Consider the following 27542-nt stretch of genomic DNA (forward strand, 5'->3'; position numbering starts at 1 on the left):
ATTTTTAAACATCTCTCTCTGTTAAAAGTATTTAAATGACTATGTATTACCAGAAAGTAGTAAAATTGAATTCTTTTAACTATATATGAAAGTTAGATATAAAGTAAAATAAAAGGCAATGTTCCAGAAAAGAAAAAAAGAATAAAATAACTTATTTTAAACAATTAACGTGAAAAAAAGTAAATACTATCGCAAATAATAGATGGCGACACTATCTAAAAGTTCTTAATTTGGAGGAAGAAATTTGACCATCTTATCTTTAAAATCTTTATTTACATTTCCTAATCTTAAAATGTTTTTTAAGATTTAAATCTTGATTTAATTTGAGATATTATTACAGAGTTCAAGGTTGAAATTCTAGTTTACTCTTAGCATTTCTAGAATCTCCGGATAGACACACTCTTTCTTGTAAAATGTCTTTCATTAATATTCCTGAAAATAGTCATTTTTCCTATCAAAATCTTCCTTATGGTATATTTAGTGATCCTAATAATGTGAGTATTTAAAATAGACCATAGTTCATTGCTTTTTTAATCTCTAAATTCAATAAAAATGTGAGTTGGTTAAAAGATTGTTATCTGTAGTTCGAATGTATGTCTATAATTTATTAAAATTTTGCTGTTATTATTTTGTAGGAAAATCCTAGACCTGGTGTAGCAATTGGAGAATTTATATTAGATCTTTCAGTAGTTAAACACCTTTTTTCTGGTCCTCTATTGAAAAATAATCAATCTGTATTTCAAAAGGTATATGTTTTAAAATTCAAAACTAGATTTTTTTTTTTATTATTCTTTTAATTAAAGGAAAGAAATAAAAATAGAGAGAAATTTTACAAAATTTATTTTTTACAGGAAAGTTTGAATAGTTTTATGTCACTTGGAAGACTATGTTGGAAGGAAGCACGCCAAACGTTACAATCTATTTTATCTGCTACTAATCCCATCTTAAGAGATGACTTGCCTCTTCGAACCAGGTAATTTTAAAATAAATTCAAATTTTAAATTTAAAAAGTGTGTGCAACTTAGCAAAGTGTTTATTTAATTTAATGAATTAACTGAAATTTTATAGTTTGTACAAGTTATTTTGTTTACGCTAAGCATTGACTTTTTTTATTATTTATAAACATACAATTTATACCCCTATTTTATATATTTAGTTTTAACCAAGTATAGTTATGAAAATTGTTATATGACTTCTAATGGAGAAGAAGATCAATTTCATTTTTTTTCTAACCTTTATGTTAAGTTCAGTTTTATAAGTTTTCTATGGAATATTTGTAATTATTTGTATTTAAATTTTTTAATTATTTTTTTATAATTACAGTATTTGTAATTAAATTTAGAATATTGTTGCAAAATTCTTCTGTCAATGTGCCTGCAGTTGAATTAAATTTTGTAATGAGTTTTGAGCATAAAAAAGTGTGTTTTAGTTTAAGTGCAGTAAATCTATAGACAAAGATGTAGCTACGATTCTTTTCATGCAGTAAAGATACTCTTCGACATTTTATGGTAAAGTGAAATATGAGAATAGTGCAAAATAAATTACAAAAATTTTCATTAAAAAAATATGGACGAAGGAAATTTAAGATTTCAAAATAGAGTTCTGTACAATTTTGATTTTTTACGTTTAACATATTTGACATATTTTGTGTGAAGAAAAATAAAATAAAACAATTGAATAAAATATTTTCTTTAAAATTTCTATTACATCTTTTTTTTTTTTTTTGTTAACTATCTATGTTTTTACAGCATGATTAGTTTTGAAATCTAAACAAAATTTACATTTTGTATGAAAAAAGGAAAGAACGTTTAATTTTAATAGTGAAAATGTACCTGACTGCTTTTCTTAGGAATATTTTTGATTTTCAGTGTGTGAAATATGCTTCTAGAGTTAAGAATTTCTCTGTCTATGGACTAAGCTAAATTGTTCACTGTTGTGTATTCTATATCATAATTAAATTATTATAGCCATAAATAGTTAAACAGAATCCATCACTTAAAATATTTTGTGTTACAATTCTTTAAAAACAAAAAAATTATAAATTTGTTTTGAGTGAATTGTTATGTTTTTTAAATATAATATTTTTTACAGAGCATTTGTGCCTCAAGAAACTGCAAAGATGCACTTGCCTGCAAAAATAGGTAAAATTCACTATTACTATGATTACTAGATTAAAAACAGGTTTATTTAGTAAGGTAAAAATAAGTCTATAGTATGTGGTTAAAAATGGATTTATGAGTTATATGATTGCAAACTGGACCAAAATAGATTTAATCTCCATATTTTATTGTATTAAAAGTAAAAAGAAAAAGTTAAAAGTAACATGATTACAGTAAAAATAGACAAAGCGAGAAATAAATTTCTCTTTCATCATTATTCGTATGCGAAATTATTTATTTTATGTAAGTCAATTTTAGAATATGATAGTTTTAAAATTATACAGTTATAGTTACATTTTACACTTTTAAATTATGCAAATTAGGCATCCCTAAAAAAATTATTTTGGAACATATATGGACAGCAATAGTTCAAAATCTTCAGTGGTTTTAACTGAGACTTTCCTCAAAGAAGGTTATAAATTTTTCTCCTACCAATTGAGGAGAAAAAACAAAGAGTCTTTTTTGAGCCTTTATCAGGATTGAAATTAAACATAAATTTAATATATTGTACATATTTTACAAAGTTTTTCCTTTGAAAGCTATGCTAGGAAAACACTAGTGTTACTTGTAGTGGCAAATTTTTCAGCAGGGCAACTCTAAAAACTTTTAGGATGCTTTTTTTTACTAACATATATAAGTAATAAAAATTGTTTCTTTCTAACTGCATCTAAATTATAACCATTTTTAAAATATAGTCACTCCTATTAAATTCAATTAGTTCAATTTAATTCAACAGTTACGATAAAAAATAGCAAAGTTTATGATAAAAAGAGATTTTATTTTTTTAAAAAACAGTGGTAGTATGCCATACTCCTGATTACTATGCTTGTTACCATTTAGATTTTTGTTTACCTGATATAAGTTTCTGAATGCTTGTTTTATCATCCTAGTTTGTCTTTAAAAAAATTTCTTACAAAATTTATTCCATTTAAAGTATGTTTATTCATTTATAAGTATTTGAAAATTTTTTATTTCTCATAGAATAACTGAGATAATGCCTAAATTACATGACATGTTGGATATTATTTGGCACATAAAATATTTTAAAATCTGTTGAGCAATTTAAATCCATTGTTAATCAAACCTTATTTATTTATTCATGTATTTTTATTTATTTTTGTATTACATATGAGTAAATAAACTCTCTAATCATATTAATCTTTCTTCATTTAGGCGATTATACTGATTTTTACTCCTCTATTGAACATGCAACAAATGTGGGAATCATGTTTCGAAGTAAAGATAATGCCCTGCTGCCAAATTGGTATGCACAATTGCTATTCATTTATTTTTATTATTCTTTTTTTATTTGGCTGGAAAATAAGATTAACTTAACTTTTCTAAATTCATGAATGAAGACAAAGTTGATTGATGAAATATGTAACTTGAATTAGCGTTAACTATGTTAACACTTTTATTATTTGAAGGAATGGAATGAAGAATCCATTAATGACATATTCACTTTATTCGCCTGTGCATTGTTATATCAGGGCAGCAATTTTTATTTGTAATTTTTATTTAATGTATGGCATTATAATATTATGATTAGATATTTTGTTGAAAAGAATATTATATAGTATGCTAAGAAAGTTAAATTCTAGCTAATTTGAATTTATTTATTATAAAATATGTAAGATATAATAATATATATTATATAATATATAAGGCATATATATTAGATACTAATATATTATTAAGAAATAGTGCAAAAATTTTTATTTTCAATTTGTTTCAATGCATTATAATATTATGATTGAATATTTTGTTGAAAAGAATATTATATAGTGTGTTAAGAAAGTTAATTTCAAGTTAATTTGGATTTATTTGTTATATTATGCATTTATTTTGTATGCTCAATATATACAAATGTATATTACAAACTTTAAAACATTTCTAATGTGAATTATATTTTACAACAGTTGTAATTTGACGCCAACAGAATAGATGAGAGAGATACTAACAGATTATAAAAGTTATTTGACATAAAGTTTAACAAATTAGTTAATAAATCATAATTACTGTTTATTTGCATGAAATAAATAATAAAAATATATAGAAAAAAATAATACGAAAGTTAACTAGAAAATTTCTAAAACCATTTAAATGATTTGCCATTAATTTTAATTTGCATGAATTTGTTTATGTACAACTGCCACAAGATGAAATTTCTTCATTAATTTTCTCTTTCATAATATTTTTTTTTCAGTTTCCACTCTTTTAAACAAATTCATTAATTAAAGTTTAATCCCTATCTCTTTTTTTCTTCTTTTTTTTTACAAAGGAAATATTTGCCTGTTGGATACCATGGACGAGCATCCTCCATTGTTGTATCCGGTACTCCCATTAGAAGGCCAAATGGACAAATGAGACCAGATGATTGTAAGTAACATATCAATATCCCATTATCGATTTTTTTATTTAATTTTTAATTACTTTATATCTATAAAGATTTTAATTTTATTAAATATTATATATTTAAATTCAATAGCAAACTTTATTAAATTAAATTTTCCATTAATAAAGTATTTCAGTATTCTCCTTAAGCCTTTTAGAAGGGCAGGCTGCTCTGCCTGCCCTTTGATCCCTCTAAATGCGCCCTCTTTGCCCTTTTTGTTAAAATAAGCCACCATTCCTTAAAAAAACTGCCTTTTTATTTATATTCCATTTTGAAGAAAAATTAACTAACTGTTAAAATAATAATTACACACAAAAATTATCTGTCTTTTAAGGTTTAATTTTGATTACTATTACAAATATTTACTTTGTTAGGATTATTTTCAACTTGTTAAATTTCTCTTTTTTCAAGGGGGTGTATTAATAAATTTTTTAAATGATTTTAAATTTTAAAATTATTTTTTAAGTAATTAACTTTTTTTTAAAAATAAATGCATTTTTATATTTTAGCATGAATTATAGAAAAGATCTTTTAAGCTGTTTATCAAAAGATAATTTTATTGGTTGGTTATTTTATTCGAAAATACATAAAATCTAATGTAATTCTTAGAAAAGCAAAAGTTTTATTATATAAGTCTCTTACAAGATCAATTTCAACATATGCTTGTGAAACCTGGACCATTTCTTGTACGGATGAGGCTATGTTGGATACCTTTGATAGAAAGGTCTTGAGGAATTAAAAAAAAATGGTGTGTGGCTCAGAAGATCAAATCTAGAGCTTTATCACTCATATAATGAATGTGACATCATTAACTTTATTAAACGACAAAGAATTAAATGGGCAGGCCACGTTATCAGAATGGACAAAGACCGTACCACCAAAAGAGTTTCCAATGCCAGACCAGCTGGCACACGAAAAAGAGGCAGGCCGAATTTGAGATGGATAGATGGCCCAGAGAAAGACCTTTTGGTCTTAAAAACTTAAAACTGGTAAACACTAGCAAAAAATAAGGTTAGCCTGGAAAAAACTTCTTGAGAAGGCCTAGGCCCACCCTGGGCTGTCGAGCCATTGATGATGATGATGGTTATTTTATTCTTTGAAAAAAAATTTATACACGGAGATTGTCTCTTAGCATCCCTTTAATTATTATTTATGAACTACAAATTTTTTCTCTTATTTATATAATGAGTGAAAATTATTTTTTGAAACATACACATAAAATAGTAGAAGATGGTAACTTAAAAATTTTTTAGGATCAAATTCTATTATTGCATGATATTACGGATTTTGATCAATTTTAACGGTGTTAAGTGAGTGCCCTTTCAAATCTCGAAAGTGCCTTTTTCTGTGAGGAAGCACTCTTTCTTTTTTATTCCGAGGGAGAAGAGTATTCTAAAACTAAATGTATATGTATTATAATCTTTAATTTTTCTTTCCTTTTTATTTATTTGTTTTAAACAGGATGCGTAGCCTTTTTAAAACGTGCTTAAAGGTGCTTATTTTCGATTTTCGTTTTTTAAAAGCCCTTAAAAGTGCTTTTTTCATTGGATGTTTTTAAAAAGGGCTTAATTTTCCTTTTTCAAAATGAGATTTTTTCTTTATTATGTAGATTTTCGCTTCGAATTATGCAAAAAAAGATGCAGTTCACGTTGTTCTATTCAACGTTTTCACAATTAATTCAACCCCAACATATTTCGGCGTATTGTCAGTCCGTAGCGTATGAAAACCACATTCGTTTTACATGATTCAAAATTTCATGATTTTTGACATTTGTCAAAAATGCCAATTTTGTCAAAAACAATGCCAACACAATATTTTTTTTGACATGACGGTTAAAACAAGATAAAACCTTCAATTGTCAAAAACTTTCCAACCCTGCCTAATTATGATATTTTTTTAAAGTGCTTAAAAATATTTTTTGAATGCTTGAAAAGTGCTTAAAAGGTGCTTATTTTTTGCTAAATAATTTGACTACGCACCCTGTTAAATAAATTTCATTTCCATTTGTGAGAAAAAAAGAAAGCTTGCTTCAAACTTATTGCTTGTTTTTAAATTTAATCTTTGTTTTACAACTGATACTATTAGGTATGCGAAAATAACAATATTCGCAGATTGTTTTTAAGTTATTATTTTACGATGGACGCAAACAATTTTAGCACTTTTCTTTTCTTCCATTTAATAATTCTATGCTTTACATTTATGTGAAGAGAAAACAATGGGGTGCTCCATAATCACTATCGTAAATTATTAGAAATTTTAGAATCGTTATCAAAAGTGATGCTATTAAAGTCCACGCATTATCAGTTGGAAACTAATTTTAAACTAAAAAGATAACGGTGTTGAAATATAACGAATCACTACTGAGGGAGGGAGAACTAAAAACATCAAAACTTGTTTGTTTCTTAGAGAAACAGAGAGAAAATGTAAGGCGATCATAATTATAAAAACACATCCTTGTTTCTTCAGGCAATTAAACAAATTAATGTGTATTCAGAAACGTTTTCCTTAATAGTTCTTCGTTTGAGCCATTATGGCTTAATGGATAGAAAGTTCGCCTTCCAATGAGTTGAACCTCAGCCAAGCGATGGCTATTCGACCGTGGAGGTCTAACCGTGGGAGGTTTTCGTGGTTTTCTTCTCCATGTAACGCAAATGCGTGTCAGTTTAATCAAAAAGTCCTCCACGAAGGCAATTTTCTCCCAATACTTAATCCAGGAGTTCCCTTGTCTTCTTGATTGGGTTCAAAATTGCAAGGCTACGGAGTTGAACATTAGCAGTCGTAAATCCAAAAAAATTGGTTCGTCTGTTCATAATAGTTATTCGTTATATTATAATATAAAACAGTTAATCGCTAACATTTTTGTTTTTCAGTAGCACATCAATTTGTGACCTCTAATATTAAAGCTTTTTTCCTCTTCATTTTTGACAAGGATTGAAAAAATATATATTAAGGTTAGTCATTGCAGAAAACCCTATGTCCCAATTTGTTTCATGTTATGAGTTTCGAATAGTAAAGGTAGATAGGTAATGAAGCAATATTCTTGATTTATGTATAACATTACCATCACATTGAACTTAATAATATTAATGTATTAACCATGTTAAAAACAACAACGCAGCTGAAATGCGTTGCAACGATTTCACTATAATTCTTGCATAAATTACAGCTCAACCACCCCAGTTTGGTCCATGCAAGACTATGGATTTTGAATTAGAAATGGCTTTTTTTGTTGGCCCACCTTCACCATTGGGACATCCAATCAATATTAAGAATGCACAGGATCACATATTTGGAATGGTACTTATGAATGATTGGAGTGGTGAGTATTACTTTTTCAAATAAAAATTAGATCTGAGTGATATATCGTGAAATATCGATAATTTTCAAACGTTACGATAACAAAAATATTCTCCCCCGATATACGTATTACTGCGGTGTATTAAAATAAGGAGCAATTACACGATGATTATCGACAATCATTACATTGTGATCCTTTGTCGACAATGGTTATTATCGAATGCTATAATATCGTGGTTATCGATGAAAATATCGACCAAGATATTGTCTTGACATTTATCATTAATAATCATTTAATACGATAATATCGTGCTCAATATTAATAAGGATAAATATAAATTGCAAAAATATCGTATTTACTGTCGTTAACGATAGTTATTGTATGCGATCATTATTAAATGTCACATTACCAGGAAAATTTATAATTTCTTTTTTTTTATAACAATGACTGCAAACTTAATTGTGACTATTGCGCAGTAGTTCAAGCTCCCCGATGTAGAGTTGGGCGAAACGAATCATCAAAGTGATTCGAATCAATCGAATCAGTTCTCTTTGATGATTCAAATCAGTGATTCGAATTCTTACTGATTCAAATCAGTGAGTGGTTCGATAATGACATTGATAAAAATGAGATAAATTCTTCGTACTTGCCTTTCTGTTGAAGGCATGATTCAAAATCATCTCAATTGATTCGAATCAGTTGCAAGTTGGTTATTCGTATCAATTCTTGATCAATGGAAATTAGTAAAAAATCTTTTATCGATATTTCTTAAGCCGTGGCAGCTCAGACGATGGAGAGTTCGCCTTCTAATGAGGTGAACCGGGTTCGAATCCCAGCAATGGCTGGTCTATACCAATTCCTCACCCTGCTCACACCGACCACGGTACGGACGTAAAATATCCTAAGTGGTAGACGGATCATATGGGTTATCGGAGTCCCCTTGCCATCGGGTTAACCGTGGGAGGTTTTCTACTCCGTGTAAGGCAAATGCGGGTTGGTTCCATCAAAAAGTCCTTCACCAAGGCAAATTCTCTCAATACTTGATCCAGGAGTTTCCGGGTATTCAAAATTACAAGACTACGGAGTTGAATAATATTAGTCGTAAACTCAAAATTGGGTTGGCTGTTCAACGACGGTTATATTATCGATATTTCTTGATGCATCACGGTTTTTAAATTCTAATATCATCCAGTACACTATAATTTTTGTTCACTAACACCATTTTTCTTTTTGCGTATAGCCAGAGACATCCAAAAGTGGGAATATGTACCACTAGGACCTTTCTTGGGAAAAAATCTAGGAACAACTATCAGTCCTTGGGTAGTCCCTATGGATGCATTGGAGCCTTTTCTGTGTGATAATGTACCTCAGGATCCAGCTCCCTTTCCTTATTTGCACCACTCCCAACCATACAACTTTGATATACATTTGGAAGTGTCATTGCGCCGTAAGTAGTGTGCTTCATGTTTTTTCTATTTTTTTCTTCTTCGTAAGTAGTGTGCTTCAGTTCGTTATTTGTAATTTAAAACTTAAAAAATATCCAGGAGTATATAAATTTGAATGATTCTAACAGCCTTTTTCATACAAAAAAAAAAAATTTTTTTTAAAATTTAACCAAAATAATAAAATTTTAGAATTCAATTGAAACATTACTGTATGTTGTTAACATTCAGGAGTCTGTATAGAAGAAATTTGCACAAAATATCTTTTCATAAAAACGGACTCTTTGCAAAATATTTTAACTCAAAAACGGATCCTTCACAAAATGATTTTTCTTTTAATCGGACCCTTAACAAATTTGTTTATCTTCATTATTGTTTTGTTAATTGAATAAACCCTTCACAGGGCAGAAAACAAGAAAGATGGATGTAAACGAATTAAGTTTAGTCTTCGGCAGACGATTCTTCCATTATTCGACCGAAATGAATATTCTGCGTTCAGCAGTATAGGCTAAATACCAAATATTGCATGTTGCATCGCTAATTTTAGAAGCAGCATTTGCTGTTTATTTTTTAAAATTTAATTTTTTTATTATAATTTTACAGTGCTGAGCATAATCTCGTATCTCTTTGCAATTTAAAAACTCCTTGAAAATGTTTTTGCAATAACCGGACCCTATTTGCACAAATTCATAAGAGTAGAACCCTGGTTGAAAGAATGTGACTTAATGTTTATTTTATATTCACAAATTACGAGTAATTTTTTCACAATNTTGATGAAATATGTAACTTGAATTAGCGTTAACTATGTTAACACTTTTATTATTTGAAGGAATGGAATGAAGAATCCATTAATGACATATTCACTTTATTCGCCTGTGCATTGTTATATCAGGGCAGCAATTTTTATTTGTAATTTTTATTTAATGTATGGCATTATAATATTATGATTAGATATTTTGTTGAAAAGAATATTATATAGTATGCTAAGAAAGTTAATTCCAAGTTAATTTGAATTTATTTATTATAGAATATACAATATATATTGTATAAAATGTGTATATATATATATTATTTACTTAGTGCAGCATTTTTATTTACATTTTGTTTCAATGTATGGCATTATAATATTATCATGGAATATTTTGTTAAAAGGAATATTATATAGTATGTTAAGAAAGTTAATTTGAATTAATTTATTATAAAATATATAACATATTATAATATTTAATGCAAAATTTTTTATTTATAATTTGTTTTAGCGTATAATATTATGATTGAATATTTTGTTGGAAAGAATATTATATAAAAAGTTAAGAAGGTTAAATTCAAGTTAATTTGAATTTATTTATTATAAAATATATAAAAGATATAATAATATATATTATATAATATATAAGGTATATATATTAGATACTAATATATTATCAAGAAATATATCTATTTAGTGCAAAATTTTTTATTTATAATTTGTTTTAATGCATGGCATTAAAATATTATACTGCCATACATTAAATTTTTTGTTAGAAAGAATATTATATAATATGTTAAGAAAGTTAAATTGAATTAATTTATTATAAAATATATAACATATTATAATATTAAGTGCAAATTTTTTGATTTATAATTTGTTTTACTGTATAATATTATGATTGAATATTTTATTGGAAAGAATATTATATAATAAGTTAAAAAAGTTAAATTCAAGTTAATTTGAATTTATTTATCATAAAATATATAAAAGATATAATTATATATATTATATAATATATAAGGTATATATATTAGATACTAATATATTATCAAGAAATATATCTATTTAGTGCAAAATTTTTTATTTATAATTTGTTTTAATGTATGACATTATAATATTATGATTGAATATTTTGTTGAAAAGAATATTATATAGTGTGTTACGAAAGTTAATTTCAAGTTAATTTGCATTTATTTATTATAAAATGCATTTATTTTATATGCTTAATATATATAAATGTATTTTACAAACATTAAAATATTTCTAATGCAAATTATATTTTGCAGCAGATGCAATTTGTTGACAAACAAAATAGATGAGAATGATACTAACAGATTATAAAAGTTAATTGACATGAAGTGTAACAAAAAAGTTAATAAATCATATTTACAGTTAATTTGCATGAAATAAACAAATAAAAATATCTAGGAAAAAATAATATGAAAGTTAACTGTAAAATTTCTAAAACCATTTAAATGATTTGCCATTAATTTTAATTTGCATGGATTTGTTTATGTACAACTGCCACAAGATGAAATTTTTTCATTAATTTTAATTTTCTCTTTAATAATATTTTTTTTCAGTTTTCAACTCTTTTAAACGAATTCATTCTTTAAAGTTTCATCTCTCTCTTTTTTTTACAAAGGAAATATTTACCTGTTGGATACCATGGACGAGCATCCTCCATTGTTGTATCCGGTACTCCCATTAGAAGGCCAAATGGGCAAATGAGACCAGATGATTGTAAGATCAATATCCCATTATCGATTATTTATTTAATTTTCAATTACTTTATATCTATAAAGATTTTAGTCTTATTAAATATTATAAATTTAAATTCAATTGCAAACTTTGTTAAATTAAATTTTCCATTAATAAAGTATTCCAGTATTCTCCTTAAGTGTTTTAGAAGGGCGGGCCGCTCTTCCTGCCCTTTGATCCCACTAAATTTGCCCTCTTTGCCCTTTTTGTTAAAATAAACTACCATCCCTTAAAAACACTGCCTTTTTTATTTATATTCCATTTTTTTTTCTAAAAAATTAGCTATCTGTTAAAATAATAATTACACACAAAAATTATCTGTAAAGGTTTAATTTTGATTACTATTAGGAATATTTACTTAGTAAGGATTATTCTCAACTGGTTAAATTTCTCTTTTTTCAAGGGGGTATATTAATAAATTTTTTAAATGATTTTAAATTTTTTTTTTAAATAATTACTTTTCTTAATTTTTTTAAAAAATGCACCTTTAATATTTCAGCATGAATTATAGAAAAGATCTTTTAAGCTGTTGCTGAGATAATTTTATTGGTTGGTTATTTTATTCGAAAATGCATAAAATCTAATGTAATTCTTAGAAAAACAAAAGTTTTATTATATAAGTCTCTTACAAGATCAATTTTAACATATGCTTGTAAAACCTGGACCATATCTTGTACGGATGAGGTTATGTTGGGTACCTTTGAGAGAAAGGTCTTGAGAAGTATTTTTGGAGGAATTCAAAAAAATGGTGTGTGGCTTCGAAGATCAAATCTAGAGCTTTATCACTCATATAATGAATGTGGCATTATTAACTTTATTAAATGACAAAGAATAAAATGGGCAGGCCACGTTATCAGAATGTATGTAGACCGTACCACCAAAAGAGTTTTCAATGCCAGACCAGTTGGCACACCAAAAAGAGGCAGGCCGAATTTGAGATGGATAGATGGCCTAGAGAAAGACCTTTTGGTCTTAAAAATTAAAGATTGGAAAACACTAGCAAGAAATAAGGTTAGCCTGGAAAAAACTTCTTGAGAAGGCCTAGGCCCACCCTGGGCTGTCGAGCCATTGATGATGATGATGGTTATTTTATTCTAAAAAAATAATTTTATTCTTTGAAAAAAAATTTATGCGCGGAGATTGTCTCTTAGCATCCCTTTAATTATTATTTATAAACTACAAATTTTTTCCCTTATTTAGATAATGAGTGAAAATTAATTTTTTGAAATATGCACATAAAATAGTAAAAGATGGTAACTTAAAAATTTTTTAGGATCAAATTCAATTATTGCATGATATTACGCATTTTGATCAATTTTAACAGTGTTAAGTGAGTGCCCTTTCAAAACTCGAAAGTGCCCTTTTCTGTGAGGAAGCACCCTTTCTTTTTTATTCCTAGGGAGAAGAGTATTCTAAAACTAAATGTATGTGTATAATAATCTTTAATTTTTCTTTTCTTTTCATTTATTTGTTTCAAATAAATTTCATTTCCATATGTAAAAAAAAGAGAAAGCTTGCTTCAAACTTATTGCCTCTTTTTAAATTTAATCTTTGGTTTACAACTGATACTATTACTATTAGGTATACCAAAATCACAATATTCGCAGATTGTTTTTAAGTTATTATTTTACGATGGGCGCAAACAATTTAAGCACTTTTCTTTTCTTTTTTTCATTTAATAATTATATGCTTTACATTTATGTGAAGAGAAAACAATGGGTGCTTCATAATCACTATCCTAAATTATTAGAAATTTTAGACTCCTTATCAAAAGTGATGCCATTAAAGTTCACGCATTATCAGTCGGAAACTAATTTTAACTAAAAAGAAAACGATGTTGAAATATGATGAATCACTACTGGGGAAGGGAGAACTGAAAACATCAAAACTTGTTTGTTTCTTAGAGAAACAGAGAGAAAATGTAAGGTGATCGTATGAAACACCTTTTTTTTCTCAGGCAATTAAACAAATTTATGTGTATTCAAAAACATTTTCCTTAATAGTTATTCGTTTGAGCCGCGATGGTTTAGTGGATACAGAGTTCGCCTTCCAATGAGGTGAACCCCAGCTCAGCGATGGCTATTCGATACTAATTCCGCATCCGGCATGCACCGACCACAGTGGTGACATAAAATATCCTCAGTCGTAGGTGGGTCATGATTTAAAGTCCCCTTGCCGTCAGGCTAACCGCAGGAGGTTTTCCTCTCCGTGTAACGCAACTGCGTGTTCTTTTCATCACAAAGTCCTCCACGAAGGCAATTTTCTCCCAATACTTAATCCAGGAGTTCCCTTGTCTTCTTGATTGGGTTCAAAATTGCAAGGCTACGGAGTTGAACATTAGCAGTTGTAAATCCAAAAAAATTGGGTCGGCTGTTCATGACAGTTATTCATTATATAAAATAGTAATTGGTTATATTATAACATAAAATAGTTATTCGCTAACATTTTTGTTTTTCAGTAACACATCAATTTGTGACCTCTAATATTTAAGCTTTTTTTCTCTTCATTTTTGATAAGTATTCAAAAAATATAAATTAAGGTTAGTCATTGCAGAAAACCCTATATCCATTTTTGTTTCATGTCCTGTAGAGAACTGAAGGTAAATAGGTAATGAAACAATATTCTTGATTTATGTATACATTACCATCACTTTGAACTCATTAATATGTACATTAACTGTGTTCAACAACGCAGATGAAATAAGTTACAATTCCACTATAATTCTTGCATAAATTACAGCTCAACCACCCCAGTTTGGTCCATGCAAGACTATGGATTTTGAATTAGAAATGGCTTTTTTTGTTGGCCCACCTTCACCATTGGGACACCCAATCAATATTAAAAATGCACAGGATCACATATTTGGAATGGTACTTATGAATGACTGGAGTGGTGAGTATTACTTTTTCGAATAAAAATTAGATCTGGGGGATATATCGTGAAATATCGTTAATTTTCAAACATTACGATAACGAAAAATATTCTCCCCCGATATCAATGCGGTGTATTAAAATAAGAAGCATGATACACGATGATTATGTCCCGCAGTGGACTGGTCGTTAAGACACGGTTCCCAGCAGATCACCGAAGTCAAGCATCACTGCCTGCGGTCAGTGTGCGGGTGGGTGACCACTTGGATCAGTCTGCGTAGGGACCGAGGGTGTGCGGTATGGGTCCTCGTTAAACTGTGCTAGTGTAAAGTGCTCGACTTCGCCTGAGGTCGTTGGGCTACCGAAGTGGGGGTGCCATCCCATCCGCAGAGGATCAAAATTGTGATGGCATATCTTCGGATCATCCTCAGGGATGTTTCCCAGACCGTCGACAATAGCCCATCGTGCAGCTCTAGTTCGAAGTAAATTAACAACAACAACAACACGATGATTATCGACAATCATAATATTGTGATCCTTGTCGACGTCGATAATTATCGAATACGATAATATCGCGGCCATTTTGGATGAAAATATCAATCACGACATTGTCGTGACATTTATTGTTGATAATTATTTAATGCGGTGATATCGTGGTCAATAATAATAACGATAAATATAAATTGCAAAAATATCGTAATTATTATCGTTAACGATAGTTATTGTATGCTGATCATTATTAAATTTATTAAGAAACTTAAATGTGACGATTGCGCAGTGGTTAAAGCTTTGAGGTGTAGATTTGGGCAAAACGAATCAAAGTGATTCGAATCAATAAGAATCAGTTCTCTTTGATGATTCAAATCAGTGGTTCGAATCCTGATTGAAATCACTCATTGATTTGAATCACTTACTGATTCGAATCAGTGAGTGGTTCGATAATGAAATTGATAAAAATGATTTATCAATTATTAAATTGAATTTAAAATATATTTTTTACATTTTCTTGGAGCTATTTATATGCCTCAATATAATTTTTTTGAATTCTAAAAAAAAGCTATTATAATTATTCCTTGTATTTGCCTTTCTGTTGAAGGTATGATTCAAAATTATCTCAATTAATACAAATCAGTTGCAAGTTGGTGATTCGAATGGCCGAATCAATTCGTGATTCGAATAATCGAATCAGTACCAACTCTCTGTCCTTGTAAAGGTCAGAGCTCTATTCCGGTTTGTAACTCACCCAACTTCAGATATGATTAGATCTGGGAAATATAAGCGGTCGGTGCGAAATAGTTATCACATTGTCACCATCATGTCTTTTGGTCTCGAAATTCTGTACCCTTAACCTCCACGACTCTCTTGGCGGACATCTGGCTGATACGGGAGTAGATTAGTCTTTAAAAAAATATATTGCCCATCGTTAATAAAAAATCATATATCGATATTTCGTGAGCCATGGCAGCTCAGAAGGTAGAGCTTTCGCCTTCTAATGAGGTGACCCTGTTTCGAATCCCAGCGATGGCTGGTCGATACGAATTCCGCAACCGGCACGCACCAACCGCTGACGTGAAATATCCTCAGTGGTAAATAGATCATGGGTTAGAATCCCCTTGCCGTTGGACTAACCGTGGATTTTCGTAGTTTTCCTCTCCATGTAATGCAAATGCGGGTTAGTTCCATCAAAAAGTCATCCACGAAGAAAAATTTCTCTCAATACTTGATCCAGGAGTTCCCTTCTGCTCTGGATTGGGTTCAAAATTAGAAGGCTACAGAGTTCAAAAATAGTAGTCGTTAAGTCAAAATTGGGTCGGCTGTTCAACGACGGTTATATTATCGATATTTCTTGATGATACATCGCGATATTTAAATTGCAATGTCATCCAGTTTCCTTAAGGCCTTTTTTCTTTTTGTGTATAGCTAGAGACATCCAAAAGTGGGAATATGTACCTCTAGGACCTTTCTTAGGAAAAAATCTAGGAACAACTATCAGTCCTTGGGTAGTCCCTATGGATGCATTGGAGCCCTTTCTGTGTGATAATGTACCTCAAGATCCAGCTCCCTTTCCTTATTTGCACCACTCCCAACCATACAACTTTGATATACATTTGGAAGTGTCATTGCGCCGTAAGTAGTGTGCTTCATGTTTTTTTTTTTTTCTTCTTTTTCTTCTCTCCATACGTTCGTTATTTGTAATTTAAAGCTTAAAAAATATCCATGCAATATATAAATCTGAATGACTCTTACAGACTTTTCCATACAAAAAAAAAAAAAAAAAAAAAAAAAAAAAAAAAAAAAGCCTTTTTTAAATTTGATAAAAAAAATATTCAAAAAAAAATTTTTTTTTTTAATTATCCTTTTAAAATTTAACCAAAATAATTAAATTTTAGAATTCAATTGAAACATTACTGTACGTTGTTAACGTTATAATATTAAGATTATACTCTTAATAAAACCTATGTCTTAAAATTTAAAAAAAAATTCTTTTTATTTAAATATTGGTTTTGATTCATTTTTTTTTCCGAACTACCTTATGGTTTTTATTTCACTTATAGAAAGTGAGTACAATGCTAAATTTTTAAATTCATCAATATTTTTTTTTTTATAGAAGTGTATATATTAAAGCATACTTATATTTCTCTTTCACAGCGTCAAAGAAAGTCCACATTTTTATTCGCGTTGGCAAGGAAACAAAGAATTTAAATATCAAGTGTATGAGCTGTCATGCATCAAGTGTATGAACTGTCATGAATTACAGCATTTAATGTATAGATTTTATCTGTCGAAGATGAAGTTAAAGAAATAGATGCTTAAGGTGTTGCAAATTTATATTCAAGTAAAGGAGAAACAAAAACATTGCTAAAATTTCTCTAATTGAGAATGAAGGTGAATAAATTTAAATAATCAAAACCAGTTTGATTGCTGAGTGATACTTGAAAGTGATCTTTTTTTCACATTTCTAGTCATCACCTTTCACCATCTTCCAGTTTTCATCGGCAATCAAACATATTCCGATGTTTTAAGCTGTCGTTCCTTGTTAGGTTTCCTCGCCTAGGTTTTGATAACGTTCTTACTTTTTCGTCAAGAAGTTTTTAGGACAAAGGTAGGAATATGAAAGTAATGGTAACTAAACAATTACAGTTAATCAATTGCAGCTAATATGCTTCTTCATCACTGGCTACTGTCAGTGTGCGGGTGGGTGACCACTTGGATCAATCTACGAAGGGACCGAGGGTGTGTGGTATTGGTCCTTGTTATACTGTTCTACCGTTAAGTGCTCGACCTCGTACGCAGGTCATCGGGCTATCGAAGCGGGGGTGCCATCCCGTCCGCAAAGGATCAAAATTGTAATGGCATGTCTTTGGATCATCCTCAGGGATGTTTCCCAGACCGTCGCCAATAGCCCATTGTGCAGCTCTGGTGCGACGTAAACAAAACTACAACTACATTACTTCTTCATAATTGGAGTAGTTTTGTAATTCATTCTGGTCTTTATTTATACTTTAATATTGCATTTATAATTTATACAGTATTATTTATATTATTATTTTTATCCGTCCCTCATTTTAACATAAATGTAAAATCTCTCTCACTTCAATTTTATTTTTTTCCAGCTGAAAATTCTGATAAAGCTACAGTCATTTCCAGGTCAAATTACAAGGCAAGTTTACCAAAAATAAAATTTTTCATACCTTAAAAATTTTCTGTGCATTTAAATTTTTCTTTTCTTTTTATTCTATACATATTTTTATTATACTTTAAATTATATTTACACTTTTTTTACTTATTTTAGTTTTTTCTTCTTCTTTTGCGTTGACAGAGTGGCAGTTAAAAACGTTTTGTGTATAGCAGAGGAGGAGCCACCTTTAACTTGTAATTGCTACCCAACTTAAGAATTACTTCCAAGATTCCTTTCGGATCGTTTTACTCATTCGCTCATGTTTCTAAAGTTGACCAAATTTTATATTTTTAAATAAATTGATGATTATAGTAATTTACAAAATTGAAATCAAAGATAGCATTAAAAAAAGAAAAAGCAAAACTAGGAACATCGTCGTTTTTATTTTATGTAGATGTTTGAAAATATTTCTTAAACGAAGTTAACCAAAAAAAAAATTTGAAAACGTTACTATGTTACTGTGACTGACCGAAACTGGTGGTTATTGACTTTCACCGGTGAATGTTAACAAGCACAAAGTCGCTTTGGTAAATGTCCGAAACATGTACAGGGTATAGTTAAGTGCCATTTCCCAGTACACATTTACCCGGTATACCCTACATCAATGTTTTTTTTTTAAGGTTCAGTGCCACTGCCCGGTTTATAGTTGCCCGGTATGCCCTATATCAATTTTTTTTAAGGTTAAGTGCCACTGCCCAGCATGCATTTAACCGGTACTTCGAACACTGATATTTCTTCTAATCTATTCTTAGCAGATATGAGGGTTGCTATTTATATTTCTGGCCTAATAATGAAAAAACAAATATGTAGGATCGAAATTGGTTTTATTGTTTTCCAAAATATTCTCCATGATGATCAATACACTTTTGCATGCGTTTGAACCAATTTTCAAAGCACTTTTTCCAGTCCGATTGAGGTAACTCCAAAACATGCGTTTTGAATGCATCAACCGCTTCTTCGGGGGGCCGAAAATCGTTGTCCGCGTAATTTATTTTTGATGTGTGGGAATAAGAAGAAGTCATTGGGTGCCAAATCAGGGCTGTACGGCGGATGACCCATCAGTTCGATCTTTCGCTCCGTCAGAAATGCCTTTGTTTGAGTCGATGTGTGAGAGCTCGCATTGTCATGATGAAGAATGATTCGCCTGTTCTTCTGCTTTTTTCGAATTTCTCCGATGACTTCTGGCAAACAAATGGTCGTGTACCATTCAGAATTGACCGTCCTGCGTTGCTCTAACGCCACTGTTGCCACATGACCGTTAATGCCGAAGAAACAGGCAATCATTTGTTTCGATGTGCTTCTTCCTCGAACAACTTTTGTTGGTTTTGCCTCGTCTTGGAAGACCCATACAGTTGATTGCTGTTTTGTTTCCGGCTCATATGCATAGATCCATGATTCGTCACCTGTGTAGATGTTATACACAGCCTTTGATGTACCTTGAACGTATTTTTCCAACATTTCCTTGCACCAATCGACACGAGCCTTTTTTTGAGCGTTTGTCAGATTATGCGGGATCCAACGCGAACAAATTTTTTTTACGCTCAAATGTTCATGCAATATTTTATTGATGCTAGTCATACTAATGTCCAAAGACGCCTCTATCTCACGGTATGTCACATGACGATCTTGCTTTATCAGTTCACGCACAGCATCGATCTTTTCTGGCACAACAACGGATTTTGGACGACCTGCACGGGATTCGTCCTGGATCGAACATCGACCACGATTAAATTCGTTATACCAATTTTTTACAGTGCTGTAGGATGGCGCTTTATCGCTGAATAAAGAATTAAGTTCATCGAAGCACTCTTGTCTTGACAATCCACGTCGAAAGTTATGAAAAATAATGGCACGAAAATGTTCACGATTCAATTCCATTTTTTGAAAGAGAAGAACTTTTCAATTTACTGTCAACAACACAAATGAAGCTATAATGGTAAATCGTCTGCTGAATTTATGTTTAAAAATATCAAACTTTCGATTAAAATCGTCTGCGGTCGCCTAGCAACACTTACTGTTGCCAAGGCCAGAAATATAAATAGCAACCCTCGTATGAAAATATCGAATAAATATCATAATATCAACGAATAAATTAATATCAAATCGGATGTAACAAATATTTCGGACATTCATTTAGGGCTCTGTGATTGTTGACATTCACCGGTGAAAGTCGACATTCTCTTGAATTCGGTCATTCACGGTGTCAACTATATGCGAAATTTTATCTGTAGAAAATCAGCAAAATTAACTTTATTCTTTCTTAAAGACTGTCTTTTAAATGAATGAGAAATCTTTCGGAGAAAATTTAAAAGATTTCTTTATAATAAATTTAAAAAAAAATATTTTTAATATCTATCCCTTTACATTTCTGATAAAGTGATATATTTCTTTTTTTAATTTTTCAAAAATAATAATAATAATAATATTCGAAAAATGAAACATAAAAGTCTTACAAACGTATAACTTTCCGAAATTTAAAAAGGGTACAAAATCTCATTTGTCTTCAGTACAATAGTTCATGACTGCAAATATTATATCTCTACTGCGGCCCATTTTTCCTTTCAGCACACGGTATAAAAATCGATTCATATCGTAAACTCGAAACGTAAATCGAATGAATAGTATCTGAGATATGAGGGGATTGGATTGAAAAATTCATGGTAAATGCGATTGAAATTCGTAAATCTGTTGTGATGCATATTACACAATTCTAAATTAGTCGCTGTAACTCTTGCGAACTATCAAAAAATTATTTTAAAACTTTGTTTTAATAATATGACTTCGCCGAGAAAATTGCGTAATTCAATGAGTTAAGGCTTTATATTAGGGATACGTAAGAATTGTTTTTTTTTTTCTTTTTACAGTACATGTATTGGACCATGAAACAACAATTAACTCATCACACCATTACTGGTTGCAACTTGAACACTGGTGATCTTTTAGCAACAGGAACAATCAGTGGCAAAGTATGTTAAAAATTAATTTTAATATGTTAATTCTTTTTCTCATCTTCCTTTTATTTGATAGTAGAGAATCTGTCACCATAAATAATTATTATGTTTATTATTACAAATAGACCTGTAATTTCCGTTATTGATTAATTTTGTTTATTGGAAAAATAGTTTTATTATTTGCACTAAATGTAATTTTTGAGTTAGAGTTGTTATTGTAATTAGGTGAGAATTATAGAGAAAGAAATTGAGAAAAGCGGTTTGATTGCCGGAATACAAAAACAGGTTTGATTGCCGGATAAAACTCCGTGTAAGACCACTCTTAACAGATTGTGATGATTTTAATTTCACATTCCAAGGTCAGCAGAATATGACAGTCATATTTTTTTCCACCTTTAGGTGTTAATATGTGACCCCTTGTACAATTGATTAATTCCATTTTTGATAAGAATTCTAAAATCGTTCGAGAGGGATGGTCATTCCAGAACACTCCTTATTCTCCTCTTCGTTCTGAGACGTAAAAGTATGAGGGTCGGTATTTTTAAGTATTGCTTTCTCCGAATTTATTTATATTAGTCTTCTTGCTGCCAGGCTAACCGTGGGAAGTTTTCATGCTTTTCCTCTCCATATAGCGCAAATGCGGGTTAGCTACATTAAAAATTCCTCCACGAAGGCAAATTTCTCCCAATACTTTACCCCCGATGCCTGATTCCCTTGTTTTCGGGATTGGGGTCAAAATTGCAAGGCTACGGAATTGAACATTGGTAGTAGTAAACCCAAAATTGGGTCTGCTGTTCAACGACTGTTATAATATATGAAATTTATTTATATTGATCCGTGGTGGTGACCCGAGTTTGAATTCCAGCGGTGGCTGGTTGATACAGATTCCGCACCCGACTCGCACCAACCACGGTACTAACGTTTAATACCGTCTATGGCAGTGTTCCTTAACCTTTTTGATATAATGGACCCCTTTTAAAAGTTTTCAAGAAGTCACGGACCACCCCCCTGTGAAAAAAATAATTGCAAAAAACGTCAATTATTAGAAAACATTTAATTTTATTATTTTAATAGTATGCAAAATTTTTAAAATTAAAATTTTTAATGTGAAGGCTGCTGCTGCTTTTCCTTACTTAACAAATTGAATTGGGGGATGGTTTTCAACAAAGCAAACGGGCATGAAAATATTACATTACGATGTTATGTTTTTATTGTCACAATTGTGGAAAGTCCCGCTTCGCAAAGATACACTGTAGCAAACGGAATTATAGCTGTCATAACTCGCTTTACAAGCAATGGGTAGGCTTCCAAACGTTTTAAAAATTAGGAGTAGTCAGCGGACCCCCAAAATATTTCTCATGGACCCCTTAGGGGTTCATGAACCACAGGTTAAGAAACCCTGCTCTATGGTAAATGGATAATGGTTAGAATCCTTGGCGTCTGACTAGCCATGGGAGGTTTTCGTGATTTTTCTCTAACGCAAATGCGGATTGGGGCTACAGAGTGGTAGTCGTAAACTCAAAATTGGGTAGTATAAAATAATTGGGTAGTATAAATTGGGTAGGGAAAAATTGGTAGTATAAAATAAAATAAAATATATTATTTTCTCTCTCTCTTTATATATATATATATAAACAAGAGGCAATAATCAATAATTTTAAAAGTTGCATTCAAAATATAGTTTTAAAAACATCTAACATTTGCAATTTAGTTGGTTTAAATCCTAAATGTATAGTTTCAGTTTAAAAATAGTTTTTATTGAAGTTGCTTGCTAATTTGTTCACTTACATCTCTTAGCAAGTATGGGAAGATTACTGACCTTTTAAACAGACTCTTTTTTTTATCTTTTCTTTTTTTGAAAAACTAGTTTAGATATAAGAAAAACCTACTACCCTATTACATTAAATTTGTGCATTGAGTCTCCATTTGAAATATAAAATTAAAAAAGAATTTACTTATTAACAACAGTTTAAACATACATATAATAATATAATATTTGTGCAGTTTTAAACAGTTCTTGTAGTTCATTTATGTCGCACTAGAGCTGCACAATGGGCTATTGGCGATGGTCTGGGAAACATCCCTGAGGATGATCCAAAAACAAGCCATCACAATTTTGATCCTCTGCAGAGGAGAACAAGAACATTTTAAACAGAAATTTCCCATGGAATCAAGCTTTAAATGTTTGGTATAGTATTAAGAGACATATAAATAGTAAAAGTCTATAAGTATTAATTAAGACTGGACAAGTCTGAAGTTATTAATTGATAATGGATTCCTTAAGTCTCCAATTATTAAAAGACAATAAAATAAATATTTAAACAAAATATACCATTTCACAATATCCATGAATACAAGGAGTGCCATCTCTAAGTATTTCAGTTGGTTCAATGGGTTTACAGGTTGAATTTTGTGTTGGCCGGCAGCACCTTTTACAAGCATCTTCCTCTGAAAGATATACAAGTATATTTTTTAAAAAAAGAAAAGAGCAGAAACTTTTAGCAAGAACAGAATTAAAACAGGACATAAAACTAAAAGGGATTGCTATGAATTACAATATTGACATTAAATAAATTTACTAATTTCAGTACGTTTCACTTATGAGAAAAGTCCCAACTAACTCTAGCTTTCATTTTANACTGTTGCATATCACATTATGCTGCACACAGCTGCATATTACATAACATTGACATAATGTTAAACTGCATTTCCGTTACAGGACACATTAACATTGAATATGTGTTTGCATTTTACTAGGGCAGTTAGTATTCTCTATAAAATATGGAACACTATAATCCTGTAATTAATAATAATGGTTAGCTTACGGGCAGAGCCCCTATTATTAGTCCTTATTGTCTTTTCTACACTTAAGTATTTTTCTAAGAAAATTTTCAATTAATAAATACACAATCGCATTGTTATTACCAAATTAAAAAATAATTAAGCAGGTCAAAATTTTTTTCAGATTTACAATAAAAAAATAAAATCTAAAATTTTAAAAGTTCAAAAATTATTTTTTTATGTTGCGAAGAGGAAAATATATATATAAAATATTTGTGAAATAATATAATTTATTTATTCTAGTCTCCTGACTCTTATGGATCAATGTTAGAGCTGTCTTGGAAGGGAACAAAAGACATTCCCTTGTCGAATGGCGAGACAAGAAAGTTCCTCAAAGATGGAGATGAAGTGACTCTCACTGGTGATAATTTTGTATTTTAAATTAGTCCTAATATAAGCAGACTGATTATTACTATTATTTTAATATTTCAGCTAGGCATTGTAGGGTTGATTTTCCACTGTCCTGGGCAATTAGGAAAACGTTAGAAGCAATTTGCGTTCTTCTGGTCCTTTTTAATTCGAGAGAAGAATAGATGAATGAGAAAACAAACCAAATCTCCATGAACTTGTATATTATGTTTTGGAGAGGCTTAATTGTTGAATCTTAAAACGGTAATTTTAAGATGAAATGCGGCGAAAAGATTCTAATTTGAACTACGATTGTCGTGCATTGTGTTCGAACTGCTTTAACGCATAATTTTCATTCGATATATTTTTCATACTTTTTACATCATTTTGTATTAATTTAGGCCAAAATAAGTGAAACATGTAATATCTAGCATTTTAATAATTTATGGTTGTAAAATACACCATGTAAAACCATTTTTTTTCTTGCGTTAAAGGTAAAATATGTCAAACAATAATTTGTCAATTTTGCTCTTAATTGCAGTTATTTATCATTTAAATTTTTTTTTTCATTCACAAAATCAATCATTGATAAATTTTCGAATATGAATGAAAGAAGAAAAATTTCAAGCTGATTTTTTTTTTCTTCAATTTTATATTTTAGAAAAGTATAATTCCGGTAATCTAACAGATATTTTAGTAACTAATAGGCTGTTTTTTATAATTAAAAAAATACCAATGTATTTCATCGTAAAAAATGCTAGTATTTTCATCGGCAGCTATTTTAGTGAGTTATCCGATTCTTGATATTTTTGCGATCTTCAGAAAATGTTTTGTTGAGAAAAACATTCCAATTTTGTTGAGAAAACAAACTAATTACGAAGCACGAAATAAATGAGAAAGGAGTCTAAATCTCTGGACCACGCGTAATAACTTTTGATCTAATGATCGGATCTTTACGTTCTAGGACTCTTATCTTAATGGCTCTAGGGAGGGGGGCTTAAATATACTAATTAATAAGTGCAGACGATGTTTTAAGTTATGAAATCAGACACAAAAATGTACTTTCTCTAAATAAACATATCTTTATTTCAACGAATTCAGATTTCTGACCCCCAAAATATAGGGGTAGCCGCAATCGGAGAAATATGATCCCAATAGTTCGGCCAGGCGGCCTGAAGTTTGGACTCCTTATTGTTGATTTTATTTTTTGCGTATTTCGTTGTATCTCGAAAACATTTTAAGCGATTCGAAACATTTTTTCACACAATTATAAAATTCGTTTAACCAAATGTATTTTCATGTAGAAAATAAATATTTATTATTTTTTTTAATAATGGTTGAAAAAATTTTTGAATTGTAAGGTATACAATTTTTTGCATAATTTTAAAGAATGTAATTTTCCACGTTAAAATACAAAATCTGAACAAAATCGGTTTGGAGTGGTTCCTGAGAAATTCAATTTCGAAAAAAGTCTGATATTTAAAATTCGATTTTTCAGGAACTATTCGACCGATTCGGCTGAAATTTTTTATCTTGCAATGTAAAATTATATTGAAAAACATGAAGATCATATCATTAGACCAAAAGTTATTCAGGGTGGTCCGATTTTTTCCCCGCACTGTTATGCATTATATGTTATACATTTAGACGCTTGCATGAAACACTATTTAGTTCCAGTTCTTTCGTGAAGAAACTTTTTAAGAAAATTGCTAAAAATTCTGAAAATTTTAGTTTTTAAGTGTCTACTATTCGATAAATCATTTTACAAAAAGCGTAGTAGCTAGGGTTCATCAGATACTTGACTTTTATTACAATTTTCAGAACATGTCTTGTGACAGACATATGCTTTTGAGTATTTTAGTTGTCGTTTGAGTACTTTGCTATAATCTTATAACTTCTGAAGGATTTACTTTTTTCGTACCTTATTATTTGCTCAACGAAAATTGAATTATTATCCATTTTTCTCGATAGAATTAATTATTATCATTTTGCTTTATTAAACCTCGTTTTTTTTTTCTTCCTCTTCCTTACCCATTCTTCAACTTGTACTCAAAAGACGAGAATAAATGAGGGCGTACCATTTTGTTTTTAAATCTATCATGATATTTTAACTATTGATTGTTACAAATTTTTTATTTATCAGTTTGTATTCAGGATTTTTGTTTTCTTATTTTATGTGCTTCATGCATAAATGATATCTAAGCTTATAAATAATATGTGTGATATTTATATTCATAGGCTATTGTCAAGGTGATGGATATCGTGTTGGGTTTGGCACTTGCTCTGGAAAACTTTTACCTGCCCTGCATCTGTGAACTGTAACTCTATCAGGCATTCAAGAAAGATCAAAAGATTTTTTTGTATTTTTGCATTATTTTTATGAATAAATTTTCTACTGTTTGCAAGCAAGTTTTTGTGTGATTTTAGCCCTAATGATGGTGTTTCTTTTTACACTTACAGGTCTTGTTCAATAATAAAGTGACATTTAGCAATAAGTTTGTGATGCAATACTTCGCTATTTTTTTTCTCAGAAATAATAATATTAAAAAAATAATAATTTCTCTGGAAGTGCAATCGAAAATTTTATACCATTATCATTTCACAATAGTAGTAACAAAACGAATAATTTCAAGCGTTTTGTTGACATTTTTTGTCATTTCATTAAGTTATAAATTTTTAATTATGTAACTAAAACGTGAACTAGAAATTAAAGATATTAATCTTCAGAATGTCTAAAAAGTAAGATTTTTAATTATTGCTTTCAGTTTAGCAAATAGCTTATAAAATATGGTTATTTATGTTAAATTTTTAATATTGTACAATATACACAAATTTTTTAACTAATTATGTATTTTTCATGGTTTTTTTTCTAAAATATCAATGAAGCTAAAAAGAGTTCTAAAGTTGCATTGTTATCCCTTACAGTGCACATTAACATCACATTATCAATGAATAACATTGACATAATGTTATACTGCATTTACGTTACATGACACATTAACATTGTTTGCATTTTACTAGGCAGTTAGTATTTTCTGTAAAATATG

At 29.8% G+C, this 27542-nt stretch overlaps 2 protein-coding genes across 4 annotated transcripts in view; one reads left to right on the forward strand and one right to left on the reverse strand.

Moving 5' to 3' along the window:
• LOC107444993 (RAS oncogene family member Rab27) overlaps positions 1-27542 on the reverse strand; it is a 46151-nt gene that overhangs the window by 16695 nt on the left and 1914 nt on the right. The window lies entirely within an intron of this gene.
• LOC107444990 (fumarylacetoacetate hydrolase) lies at positions 202-26904 on the forward strand. Of its 2 annotated transcripts, none has more exons than XM_043054382.2 (12): positions 202-494; positions 636-746; positions 852-973; positions 2092-2141; positions 3333-3423; positions 4441-4538; positions 7721-7873; positions 9093-9299; positions 18291-18337; positions 21220-21321; positions 24391-24508; positions 26734-26904. In XM_043054382.2, the coding sequence occupies exons 1-12, from the start codon at positions 414-416 to the stop codon at positions 26808-26810; spliced, it is 1257 nt and encodes a 418-aa protein (XP_042910316.1). In that variant the 5' UTR covers positions 202-413; the 3' UTR covers positions 26811-26904. The 2 variants fall into 2 exon arrangements, with proteins under 2 accessions (XP_042910316.1, XP_042910317.1); XM_043054383.2 differs by lacking the exons at positions 4441-4538; positions 7721-7873; positions 9093-9299 and adding exons at positions 11691-11788; positions 14546-14698; positions 16597-16803 and having other exon boundaries at positions 229-494.

This window comes from Parasteatoda tepidariorum, chromosome 3 (genome assembly GCF_043381705.1).
Source record: "Parasteatoda tepidariorum isolate YZ-2023 chromosome 3, CAS_Ptep_4.0, whole genome shotgun sequence".
Classification (NCBI taxonomy): domain Eukaryota; kingdom Metazoa; phylum Arthropoda; class Arachnida; order Araneae; family Theridiidae; genus Parasteatoda; species Parasteatoda tepidariorum.

Coding starts and splice junctions, on each gene's coding strand:
- LOC107444990 (XM_043054382.2), top strand. CDS start 414: ATGTCTTTCATTAATATTCCTGAAAATAGTCATTTTTCCTATCAAAAT. Junction 495..635: donor TATTTAGTGATCCTAATAAT/GTGAGTATTTAA, acceptor ATTATTTTGTAG/GAAAATCCTAGACCTGGTGT. Junction 9,300..18,290: donor TTTGGAAGTGTCATTGCGCC/GTAAGTAGTGTG, acceptor ATTTTTTTCCAG/CTGAAAATTCTGATAAAGCT.